The following is a 13,126-nucleotide window of genomic DNA, read 5'->3' as shown; positions in this document are numbered from 1 at the left end:
ACTGGTCACTGGTGGATGTATGTATTGCATCTGAATGGGTTTTGTATGAAAAAAATGAAAAACAACAGATGATTAAAAATCAAATAGAAGAGTTTCATGTTACATTCTGGTTCTGTATGTAACAAGATGGGTTTTGGTAAAAAAAAATCCTTTGAGTGGGTGCTATTTTGGTTAAGAATTAAGGTCAATGGTTATGCAAGCTGTTGGGTTTAGACAAAAAACCCTTTGCATACCGATTTAAAGTGTTTTTTTTTTTCAAAACCCAACTCCTCTTACCCATTGATCAAAATTCTTAACCATTTCCAAATCCCCCGTCAATAGCTTGCATACCCACTGTCACCGGAAGATGGGTTTTGACCCAAAAACCCTTTCAATGGGCTTTCAATGAAGAAGACACTGCTCGTATTAGCATCAAACTCAAACCTTTCCTTGATATTTTCAATGCAAGCGAATAGCAAAATGTACTCATAAACAACGGCCATAAGCAAGTGTATAATGACTGATCAGTTGTTCAAAAACTCAACTAAAATATGCATAAGCTAGTATTAAAGAAAGGGTACCTTTTCATCCAATCCGTGAATAAAGCCGTCTGTAGCACTCTAGACTCTACCGAAAGGCAGCAGAAAATCTACATTTCCCCACCTTACCTACATAGTGTAAGTATGTTAAGAAGCAAGAGAAATCTAAGAACACTCAACATAAATACAATAAACACATGAAGGCATACTAAAATATATGCCAAATTCCCAAATTTACACATGCTAGAGACATGAATTTCAGGGAAAGTGAGCAAATGCTAATATTACTAAAAACTATCTATCTCAGCATTTCTATATCAAATGCTAATGCTAATAGATGGGAACTACCTTTCTCATCGTAGATCTCGTGTCTGTAGGGAAAATGAGCAACAACTTCTCAACTCTCGACTCATGACCCATCCACAACTTGACAACTTCTTATTTACACTGAATTCCTAAAGAAAACTAAAAGTAAAAGTTACTTCATCAAGGAAAGTAAAGAAAAATTACATCAGAATGGAAAGTAAAGAATAAACAATGCTGAATGCAATTCCTATCCCTTTGCTACCTGATCAGTTGTTCATATCAACCTCCTTATTTATGCACACATAAGATATAAAAATCATTACGCAAAAATAATATGACCACCATCAAAATCATCCCTTTACTACCTCGTCCACACAAAAAATTTGGAATCGGATACAAGAGTTTAGCATATCCCCAACCACTGTTCACATGAAGATTATCTATAGATTAGCATGTCCCCAATGATGATGTCACTCATCATCCATAACTACAAAAAACAGATAACATCCAAGTCCATAACTACAAAAAGGTACTACAAACATAAAAGTAACTTAATTGCTCGGTGCTTCTTTAACCTGCAAAGAAAGTAAAAAAAACAAAAATAAAGAAAACGATTAGTAAATATATGATAAAAATATATATTAAAAACCAAAATTATATCACAAACTTACACAAAAAGATGGCCAAACGACATGTCCTCCAGCCACGTCTCTAATAGTTTTCCGTCGTCCTGATGGTCTTATCAGAAGTTCATCGCCCACTATTATAACCCTGACACTAACAAGAGAAAATCCTGGCCCAATCGGTGTGCCATCAACTATCGTCGCCGGATCTTTGCTCACAAGAAGTCCTTTGGCCAATTCAATCCCCGGTCGTGCCAAGCTCATCAAAATAACCTAAGCAACATTAAGGAAATGAAAACTTGCAAATTACACAGTCAATGATAGCGGTCAAGTATTGGAATTAGCTGGATGAAAATGTAAAATCAATTATACCTCTGTGGAGGAGCAAGGCGGGTGACTTGCAGGGGGGAAGTCACATCTCGTGATGGAGTCGCATCGGCAGTATTCTAAAATTATTATAAAATAGAAACGTTATGTAAAAAAACTCATTTTACAATTTTGTATCTTACTTGTATGCAACATAATTTCAAACATTACCTGGCTACCACTGAAATTTGACATGAAATTCTGAAGCTGCTGGGTCACCTCCTCCTTAAACTGGCGACAATCCTCCCTAATTTGTTCTTTGTCATTGCGCTCTTCTTCAATCATTCTCTGATAATCCATGCGATTTGGTGATGGCCCAAAACAATCAGTTGGGGTCGTACCAAACCCCATCATCCGCACCCTGCCATGTCTCTCTGATCCTATGAAATGGGCAAAGGCGTCGTCTCTGAAAATTGCAACGTTGCAACGTTGCTACTGGAAGACTCAGGATGCTCCATCTCGTACTGTGTAAACTTTTTCTGAAAATAAGAAAAAAAAAACAATAGAAATAAAGCTTAACATAAAACCGGCCAAATAAATAAAAAAATAGCATATAGTATTGGCACATTATATTTAAGCTTTATCAACAATCTTCCCATTTTTCTTCGTATGAGTAAGCTTGAATAGTTCAGGGCGGCTAAGAACCTTGCCACTTCCTTTCTCCTGTCAACAGGAAAACAATTTTATCATGTCAAAACCAATATATAAATGAGGAATTAAATTAGAAGTTCATGAAATTACCAGATCATAGCGTTTACATGCGAAGCTCTGAGTCCCATTTGTGTGCATCATCACTTGTTTGGATCGGTTAGCCTTGTTCGTTATACTGTGCTTCTGAAATTAGCAACCAAATATAATAATGTTAATTTTTTAATATTAATGTTAAAACCAAAATAAGATTGCATTTTACCTGAGCAAGCGATGACTGCCAATGGGCGTAGAGACCCGTCCACTGGTCACCAATTACTCTATCATCCGTGCATGGGAAACCAGGATCGAAGTAAGTTTTTCTCAAATAACACTTCCAATCTTTCCATTTTGTACCGATATTACTCAATGTCCAACTCTTATGCATCTCATCAACATCATAGTAATCCTAAATTGACATGTAAGAAGTCTTTAATACCATGGAATTATAACAAAATTTAAAATCAAAATAATACTAGCTTCCTAAAAGAACTTGTAGGAAGTTAATAATACAATTTATTTTCATCGTACCTGAACAACTTCCCACGCATCTTCTTTCTTTTCGTTAGGCACTTGCCTCCAGTCGAATTGGTCAATTGGTAACTCAGCACCAAGTCTTGCTACAGTGCCCAAGAAATTTGTGAATTTTTTCCCTATTTTTCCTATGGGCTGGCCAAATTTATTAAACACTACTCTCTTCCTTTGACTCCTAGGGCATCCCCATGTATCTTTGCAGTAAGTGGGACCACGTCTCTTCCAAGACCTCATCGACGAGGAGGCAACATCCTGTATCTCAGGAACAAAGGAGGGCTATGTATGCAAGTGCCCGAAAGGAGGGCTATGTATGCAAGTGCCCGACCTGGTCATCCAGATCCTCGGTCTGCTCATCCCCCTGTCCTACCTGGGAATCATCATGTGTATCTTGGGCCTGAGAATGTGAGGGTGGCATAGTGAGATTGCGTTTCCTCATGTCTGATCACCTGTACATGATTAACAATTGAGATTGATATCTTAAATAATAAGCATACAACTATTGCAAATTGATAACAATTTAACGATTTGACATTTAAGTGGAGATGATCATGTATCCATCAAATTTCAAAAGATAGCAGGTGTAAGTATTTTAGTAAACAAAGCCTATAAGTTTAAGAACATTAAGAATAGAGCAACATTTAATGATTCAAAACTCCCAAATATGATACCCCCTCAACCATTTCTTAGAAAAAGAACAGGTACAAGTGTTCCACTACACAAAGTCTACAAATGTAAGAACATTAAGAAAAGAGCGACATTTTGTCAAAATTCAAACAAATCAACCATCAAAGCAGTACACCAAATAGAGAAAGAGATATGATCCCGTTTATTTATCGTTGGCAAAGGGACTCTCATCGCCGTCACTAGCATCTGAATCTGTATCACATTCTTCATCATCTGGTATTGCCTGGGTCAATTGTTCCAACGGTTCATCAATTTCTGTCCTTACTATATTTATTCGTTCCCAGCTATTTACGTCTTCCAAATTTTGGATTTCTGCTGCCTCGGTCTGGACATCTCCCTCATCATTGTTCCCATGTACCTCATACAAGTCCCTAGGTTTTGTCTTCACAACCACATGCCAGTCTTTGTTACCGGGGTGATCTTGCACTTAGAATACTTGCTCAGCTTGAGATGCAAAGACAAAAGGCTCATTTTTATAAATATGACGTGTCATATTTACAACTGTATAACCGAACGCATCTATTTTTATTCCCCTGTTCGGCGTTACAACATCAAACCAATCACATTTTAAAAGCAACGCCTTCAGGCGTCCAAAGTAGTTAAGTTCAATAATATCTGTTAAAACACCGTAATAACTAATATCTCCGGCTATTGGATTCTGATCCCTGGCACAAACTTTTTGTATTTGCAGTGACAACAGCTCCACAATTCTGTGTTTTCCTTTTCTGTTCGCGAGCCTTCGTGTGAAAGCGGAAACCTTTACTAATAAACCCTTTGTATTTCCTAGCGACGGGCGCTGGCCCCCCAGCTAACCATCTAAGCTTTTCTGATATATGCTCACTCCTTGTCCGCTGCAAATTTTGAACCTATTCAAAATTTGATAATGATTAGCAAAGACCAACGTGTATGCTAAATAGTGGGAAAATATTCTTCTAATGATACTGCGGCTAACGAGGTAGTGGGAAAATATTCTTCTAATGATACTCCTCCCCTTTCCAAGCATCCCTCACTCCTACGGTTCTACCACCGACTGCTGCCATAGTTCAATCACGAGTCAAGATAAAGGTTCTAAATTTCAGTTTCGATCGCCACGAATACGGAAAAGAGACAAAAAATGAAAGCTCGGATCTCCGTCATAGAGATCAATCATCAAAATCTTGTCTAGGCAAGTAGTTTAAGAGAAAGAACTAACCCGATATGGAGGGGGAGAATTCCACACCCTCCTAGCAGGTGAGGAGGTAGAAGGAATGAGTAACTGCCGGGAAAGGGATCAGACCAAGACCTTACCCCAAAACCAGACACGCTTGTGATCTCCTTGCCTCCTAATAAAAATCGAGTCCCAGCCTCTTATGACAGAAACTGCCATGTCGAGCTCCTGATCAAACAAGTTCCAGCAAAAAGAACCTTTCCAGATCACCATGTCCTCCTAGCGAACATAGGACTTACCAACACTAGCCTCACAGTCAAAGACCACTCTGAAGAGACTAGGGAATTCAGCCTTCAATGGGCGATCCCCGCATCAAAGATCATGCCAAAAGCGAATGCGCGAGCCAAATCGCACCCTAATCTTATACTTTTTTAAAATTAAGTCCATGGATCTCATAACGTTTTTTACACAGAGTCATGCCTTGGGACCTAAAAGTGTCCTCTGACTCTCAAACTGTAAAATCCAGAACCAAACTTCCCAACAATCATCTCCCTCCAATGTTCTCCCTCAAACCTCCAAATCCGCTTACCAAAAAGGGCAATGTTCACATCACTGAGACTACGGATATTGAGATCCCTCTCTTCCTTAGTGTTCCAAAGGAAGTTCTTCTAAAGCTGATCCAGTCTGTTAATGACACTCACTACTCACAAGGCTATAATAGAGAGATAAGGGGCATATTAGCTAAAATTGATTTGATAAGCATAATCCACCCCACAAAGGTAGCCGACTTTTCTTCCAACGGGAGAGCTTCTTCTCAACCCTCTCAATCATCGGACCCAAAGACCCTTAAGTAAATGACAAAGGGGCAACCATATATAGGAGTTAAGGATCGAAGTAACCTTGCATTCAAAGATTCGAGCAAACTTTTCAACCTCTCCACTGCTCAACCATACGCTCATCACAGAAGACCCGGGGAAATTTATTCTTTGATCCAATGCTGATTCTCTGACCTGATATTGCCTTGTAATACCTCATAATAGCCTTAAGGTGAAAAACTTTCTCCTCAACGCTACTTAAGAGAAGAGAGTGATTAGCATACTGCAAGTGGGTAAATCTCAACGACCCAAAGGACTCACAGGTGATCATCATATCAGTATACTTATCTGACAAGATGAACATGTTCAAAGACACGTTACCGTGTGAAGGGGAGTGTTAAAGATAACACATATGTTGACATGGTGCATACACAAGGGATCTTATAGTGACAAATTCACATAACTTCTTTCGACAGTAGAAGAGATGGTTATCATCAGTCATTCAATAATTCCTCTGCAGAAAAATAGGGGCCTAATCCGCCTCACTATTTTCAGTAAGAGTTGAGCACCATTATTAGTTTCATCATTATGATGTCAATCTACGTATCTTGATGCAAATGAACTTGCTCATCTCAATGTATTCAAGCATGCTTTCGATGACATGAGAACCAAGCACATGTTTCTCATGAGGGTTTGACTCAACTCAAATGACACATGGCTAAGTGCTGGCCGTGCAAACTAAATAACTATTTTGGCCATTAACATAGGTGCAAAAGGGCCAAAACAAGGACAAAATAGACGATCTGAGAATTTGATTTTTGTTTCCTTTCTAGTTTAAAATTTTTTAAGTCAGGTTTTGTAAGCACGCACTAAGCCTGCCAGAGTACCCAAGAATCCAGTTTGACCCCCAATTAAGTTTGTAACTAACATTATTTAATTAAACAAATTTTCAATAATAATTAGACAGCGATGAAAGAACTTATAACTCAAGTCAGCATCATTAGTTCTAGATAGATACTTAAAAAATGCAGTTACAAGCTCCTTGCCAGTAACACAAAATCTCTCTTGCTATATGAGACAAATCCTGCCCTGGGTTTTGGAAAGTGAATGGTCCAAAATGGATCTGAATTTCTTTTTTGTTTTGTTTTTTTGAATGGAAAATGGATCTGAATTTCTTGTTACTTCCATTATACTAAATTGAGACCAATCAGTGAAGGTCACAAGATAACACAGCGATGCAAGTACTTAGAACTCACGTCAGCATCATTAGTTCTAGACAGATACTTATCAAATTCGGCCACAAGCTCCTTGCCAGTAACAAACGATTGCTTATTACGCAACTCAACTAAGCCTTTGTCCCAAACTAGTTGGGGTCGGCAAACTATTGCTTATTACTATTTCTTATTATTATTTGGTCAAAACTGAAAATCTCTACAAAAATAAAAAATAAAAAACTAGACCTCGTTTTATCCTTTCTTCAAAACAAGGCAGGTGCTCTTGGGGGCATCGTTTCTTATTTTAGAAACATGTCCCGGGAGAAACAAATAATCCTCCAAAAAGCATATTAAATTTATCATGCCCATTTATGTCATGTAGATGCACAAATTGCCTTTTAATGCAAATTATCAATTGCTGAAAAGAACTTAGATATGACGTACCTCAGTATACACAAAGTAAATAAGTTCTTCCACTCAAGGTCCACCAATTGTCCATTCTCTACCTCCCAAGTCATAAAAAATGATGAAATAAATTTAAAACTCACCAACAAGAGTCTCCTCAAAACATCGATTCTTGTCGTGATGTGCAGTGAAAACATGAACATTGTGCCCATGGGACGCAAGTTGAACTGCAGCATCGACAATCAACCTTTCAGCACCGCCTATGTATAAACATCATACATTTTAGCACCAGAATGACAAGTCTTTTCACAACAAAATTTAATCAGAGCGAAAAAAGTATCCTGTCTAAATCCAAAATGACTACCTTCTTATCATAATCCCCAGGGGTCCATTTGGATGCACACAATATACAAGGGAAAGGAATATATATTCACATTTCTTTACTTTCCTTCCTCCTAATTAGAGAGGAAAGTCAAAACGTGCAAAACGGATTGGATTTGGAAAATATACACTCAACAAGGACTGTCACGTGAACAAGGTTTTAAATTTTGGTTTCGGGGTTAATTTCGGTCCCCACCGAAACCGAAATTTCAGCAGAAATCCCGAAATTTGGTAAAGGGACTTGAAATGTCTGTTTTTTGGGCCGAAATTTCAGGTAATTTCGGCTGAAATTTGGTAAAGGATTAAAAAATTAATATTTTTTCCGAAAATTCGACTGAAATTTGGTACATTTCACCAATTTCGGATTTCGGCCATTTCGGTTTCGGTCTAGACCGAAATCCGAAATTTCAGATTTCGGCCGAAATTTAAAACCTTGCATGTGAATATTAAATGGCAAGCAAAAAATGCTAAGAAATGGAAAATGTGTCCATTAAACCACTTTTTGGTGCATCCAAGGCATATAAAGATGAAAATTCCAATCTGAATTCAGATAATCTAATCCCTATCAATCTCTAAATTAGAAGGGTCACATGTCACGACTGTCTTATCAATAATTAAAGCGTCATAGCTAAGCATTTGTTTGAATGTACACTCAAATTACACTTTGGGCCTCTTCAAATTGCATTTTACCCATCAATGTAATCTAAAAAGTCTAATTTTACTCTGGAACCAGATATGTTTCAAAGTACAATCATACAAATATACCATAATCCAAAATCAGTAAATCACAAGACCAACATAGAGAGAGGAATAGGAAGGAGATTAAACCTATTCCCAGATCTGGATGGATGATAGCAATCTTTAGCTTTGAACTTGCCATTTTCCCCATTATTTTGCTTTTCTTTCTCTCCACGTGCTAACTTTCTAGGTTTGCTGAAATAGCCTCATCGACATAATTTCCTTTGCCAACATTTCTTACCTGAGAAAGAGAGAGACCAAATAATTGAAAACCCTAACCCTAACCAAAAGGTGGTCATTCATGCAAATTCAAGACACAGGATCCCGTCTTCGTTAAGATAAGAAAAATCATACAAGAGACTCGATTCTCATTTTGCAATCAAGATTCAGAATGCATATTTTTTCGTGCTTGAGCTCGATCAAATTCGAGCTCTGTGTTTATCTTGATTTCGACACAGATTTTGGGTGAGCTATTGCTCTGTTTTTAGCTTGATTTCAACACACATTTCAGCACAGTTACTGCCCAATTTTCACTTGGTTTTTAGGGTTTAGGGGTTTAAAACTATGCATATATCACTTTTTTAAAGTAGGCCCAGATTTCAGTTTGTATTAAACCAGTTGTTCCTACTCATTTTCATCATGTTTCTGCAACCATGTTAGCTTTTGCCCTGTTTTTTATCGTGTTTCGTCATATACATTTTTTTACACATTTCTCCAACAAGTCGTGACACAACTTGTGTTTGAATACAATAGGCGTCTTAGTATTTAATGGGTTTGTAACTTAGGGTTTCAAAATAGAAAACCAGATAACCCAAAAAAGAAAAAAACAGACTACAAATGAAATAAACAGAGAAGCAATTACCACTTTGAAGAGAGATCTAGGGTTTCACATCTCAATCAAAAAAGCAAAGAAAAACAAAAGGAGAAGAGGATGGAGAAGATCTAGGGTTTCGCGAACCCGATGATGATAAAGAAGACGCGCTCGCTGGTGCGAACATAAACCCTCGACTTGGAAGAGAAACCTAGGATGCGTTAAGTCGAATTCGACTATAATTTTTTCACCCCCGTTTAGGATTATGCGCCCCCCCTCCGTTTCACGTGGTTTGACGTTAAAAAGCAATAAAGTTTGCCACATTTTCACGTGAACAGCGGGGCGCAAGGCCAACCAATAGGAGAGGATGCGTTAAGTCGAGCGCAGGCAACCCAACTGCGCTCGAGGCAGAAACTCTTTCCTTAGAGAATTTATATGATGAAGGGCCGTATGAACACGTTAAGGTGGTACAATGGAAGTATCACCCTTAGAAAGAAGCTGTTGTTGGATACAATATCAAGGATGGGATGATGAGTACTGTTAGTTCGGGCCTTTCATCATATAATCTCTATTCTTACAATCATTTACCCTAATTTTCTTATGCATTTCGGTTTGATTGATTGAAAAAATATGTTAGCCTTAAATTGGTTCTTTGAGAGTTTTGCTAAGCTATCCACCTTAAGTGCCACACAAATCTACAAATGAATGATTGGGGATAGGCATGTGTGGCTCAATGATTTTGAGGCTTTGTTTCTCAACCTTGAGGTCACAAGTTCAATCCCAGCTTACCCATAAAAAAAAAATCTACCAAGATGGAAGGCCGAAAAATCAAGGGCATTGAATTTATTATTTATTCAATCACGAGACTAAAATTAAAAAGACAAGTTGGAATGAAAATATATAAAACATGCCACAGGTGTCGTGGGATGTCGCCTGCGTGCAACAACACATGCTAGTATTTTAATAGCATTTTCCACGAAAAAAGGGGAAAAAAAAAAACACACCCATCTTAAATTATTTTTAAGATGACTTGACTTAAGTAATTATCAAATCATAAATTATGTTAACAAATTGTAAAAAACACACCGTTCGTTTTCGACAAAAATACATTCATTTAGGCTATGTTTGGCAACCATGAAAAATTATTTCACGGAGCATTTGTTGGCCCGATTATGTGAGAGTGGCAGAGGAGGGAGAGGAAGAGAATTGAGTTGGCACAAGTAGGCAGCGTCAAGAATTCTTAACAACTAGTGAAACATTACCTATTAAGGGCACGTTTGGCTATCATGAATTATTTTTCATGATAAACTAGTGTCTCGAGAGGAGTATGGCAGGTGAAGTGGCTAAAAATAGTGTCTTCTAGTTGAGAAGTGGCTAAAAATAAGGAAAATAGTGTCTCCAAGTTGATAAGTGGCTAAAAATCAGAAAACAAAAAACTCTACACAAAATTGGATCTGAATTTTTCCTCATTTTTTGCTACTTCTCCCTCTAATCTCAATCGTGCCCCTCAAATCTATGGGGGGGAAAAATCCTACCGGACATGGCCTTAGGAATTGATTTCTTATTTTCCTAATTTTTAGGAGCTTTTCATGACCTCCTCACTCCCACACTTTTTGACGTCAAAACACATTAAAAGTGGGGCCTATCATCCCAACCATCATCACTCTAAAATTATTGCAAAATTAAGTTTCCAATACATCTTAACGAGTGCCTTAAGGGCATGAAATTCTTCTCATTTTCTTTGTGAGAAACACAAATAGTAAAAGGGTTTTGCTAACGAGTGCCCTAAGGGCACCGGTTAAGGTGCATTGGAAAAGAAATTTTCCAATCATTTTACACATACTTTCACACTTTTACACCTGTTTTGAGATTTCTTTATAAAACATGTGTAAAATTTCTTTCCCAATGCACCTTAACCGGTGCCCTTAGGGCACTTGTTAGCAAAACCCTTTTATGAATTTCTAGTTAGTCAATTAAAGTCAACCTAAGTATTATAAAAGTAGAACGTGTGTGATGCATGCTATTATTTTAATAGCATTTTCCACACAAAAAATAATGCGAAAATGCTCACCGATCTTAAATTGTTTTTAAGATACATGATTTACATAATTAACAATATTTTTTATAGGTAAACTGGGCGACTTCAAGGTTGAGAAACTAAGCTTCAACCATTGAGATAAGACCAGCCCTATACATAATTAACAAATTATAAAATATATGAGCAAGTAGTCCATATATAAAATTCCACTTGCCATCCACTTTTAAGAAAAATGTATTTGTTTAAATAGTTAGATTCCACTCCATTCATATTGAAGAAGCTTTTTGGGAACCGCAATAGAAGCAGAAATTACACTCACATTACACTTGAATCAAACAATGATGTAATTACACTCACATTACACTTGATCGAATCAAACAATGCTGTAATCAAACAATGTTGTAATTACAATCAAACAATGCTGAATCAAACACTTGAATCAACTCAACTCATAGAAGCAGAAATTACACTCACATACAATAACAGTGGGTGCGTGGGTTTTCACTTTTAACTTTTAACTAATAATAGAAAAAAATGCACATACTACTAGGGGTGGACATGGTTCCGGTTCGAACCGAGGAACCGAACCGAACCGGCACATTTGGTTCGGTTTGGTTCGGTTCCATTTCTATATGGTTCGGTTCCGGTTCAAAAATCCGGGAACCGGTGAAAATTCGGTTCGGTTCCGGGTTTGGGATCCCGGAACCGAGAACCGAATTGGTGTGGGCCTCACTGTATTTTCTTTAAGGTGTTCTTGCATGTAGCGTAAACACCATATAAAAGAGCATTATTTTTTATCAAGATACTGATAACAGCTTAAGGATAAAGGATCATCCAACAATGATTAACCAGGAAAGTTGAATAGGGCGGTTCTTCCTAGGGAAATGATATTTCCAACCCTTTTTGTTTTTCCTTTTTTTCCCTAGAAATGAATACACGTTCATGGCACTGGGCTACTCTTTTTCTGAGAAAAATAGTGATTTTCAGGAAAAGACAAACAAAAGGTGGTGGAACTTCTGAGAAAGAGGGGTCTCTTTTTATGTCTTGTTTCCTCCCATTGGTGGATTGGTGTAATACATGGGACCAATTCCAATGCAGGGTGGGTCACCTTGCTCCCTCCAATAGTAATGTACGTCTTGGATGGTTAGTGAAGGGTGGCCCACTTGACATTTAGCGTTAATTGAAATCGATTGGGTCCGCCTAGGATTCGCCTATAAAAGAGATCAACGGTAACGATCAATTTTTAAGTCCCATACATTTATGTGCAATCAAGACCGTTGATCTTGTAGAACATCGTGCCCACATGATCTTGTTCTCATGCCAAGTAAGCACCCCTTGTATACGAAAATCAATGTTCTAGATTTTGTTGGTGGAGCCTTAAGCAAGGCATGATTGATCAAGGGCCTACAATCATCCAGTTAAGGTGTTTGGATCAACCGATCAGATTGTTTTCATTGGTACAAGGAATGGGAACCATTTATCTTCAATCGATATCACCTATCATTTTAAATGGCCCCTACAGCCTCTACCTGTACGGATCCATAGTCAATGCAAACCATCTCTTATGGTCCTTCCCAACCGAACCGAACTGAACCGATTATATATGGTTCTGGTTCGGTTCGGTTCCACACATATATGGTTCGGTTCTGGTTCCAATTTCAGGGAACCGATTATTCATGGTTCGGTTCTGGGTTTAGCCCAAAACCGAACCGAACCGAACCATGTCCACCCCTACATACTATAACTTATGTAACTCGGGTCGGGTCGCGCCCCTTCAAACCCGGCTTGACCCGAGATTCATGCGGGCTTTTGAATGCTCAACCCGGCTCAACCCGAAACCCATGAAACCTGAACCCAAC

At 38.0% G+C, this 13,126-nt stretch overlaps 1 protein-coding gene across 1 annotated transcript; it reads right to left on the bottom strand.

Annotated features, from left to right (window-relative positions):
* Window positions 1-1,157: 1,157 nt before the first annotated feature.
* LOC143881691 (uncharacterized) lies at window positions 1,158-9,518 on the bottom strand. The gene is made up of 10 exons (XM_077384940.1): window positions 9,281-9,518; window positions 8,509-8,659; window positions 7,443-7,559; window positions 3,032-3,480; window positions 2,724-2,909; window positions 2,555-2,647; window positions 1,985-2,476; window positions 1,820-1,893; window positions 1,496-1,720; window positions 1,158-1,399 (listed from the first exon to the last, which is right to left on the bottom strand). Exons 4-7 carry the CDS (start codon window positions 3,266-3,268, stop codon window positions 2,387-2,389), a joined length of 606 nt encoding a protein of 201 aa, XP_077241055.1. The 5' UTR covers window positions 3,269-3,480; window positions 7,443-7,559; window positions 8,509-8,659; window positions 9,281-9,518; the 3' UTR covers window positions 1,158-1,399; window positions 1,496-1,720; window positions 1,820-1,893; window positions 1,985-2,386.
* Window positions 9,519-13,126: the final 3,608 nt, after the last annotated feature.

The sequence above is a fragment of the Tasmannia lanceolata genome, unplaced genomic scaffold, assembly GCF_043159265.1.
Source record: "Tasmannia lanceolata isolate RefF3 unplaced genomic scaffold, GAP_Taslan_0.1 ptg000007l, whole genome shotgun sequence".
In the NCBI taxonomy this organism is placed as follows: domain Eukaryota; kingdom Viridiplantae; phylum Streptophyta; class Magnoliopsida; order Canellales; family Winteraceae; genus Tasmannia; species Tasmannia lanceolata.
The sequence above is the reverse complement of the archived record's forward strand: the minus strand, read 5'-3'. Positions and strand labels throughout refer to the sequence as shown.

Bases quoted from the DNA above. Each gene is read 5' to 3' on its own strand.
- LOC143881691 (XM_077384940.1), bottom strand. From the start codon at position 3,268: ATGAGGTCTTGGAAGAGACGTGGTCCCACTTACTGCAAAGATACATGG. The intron at 2,648-2,723 runs GTAAAATGCAAT...TGCTAATTTCAG, and splicing joins GGCAGTCATCGCTTGCTCAG to AAGCACAGTATAACGAACAA. The intron at 2,477-2,554 runs GTAATTTCATGA...TCCTGTTGACAG, and splicing joins CATGTAAACGCTATGATCTG to GAGAAAGGAAGTGGCAAGGT.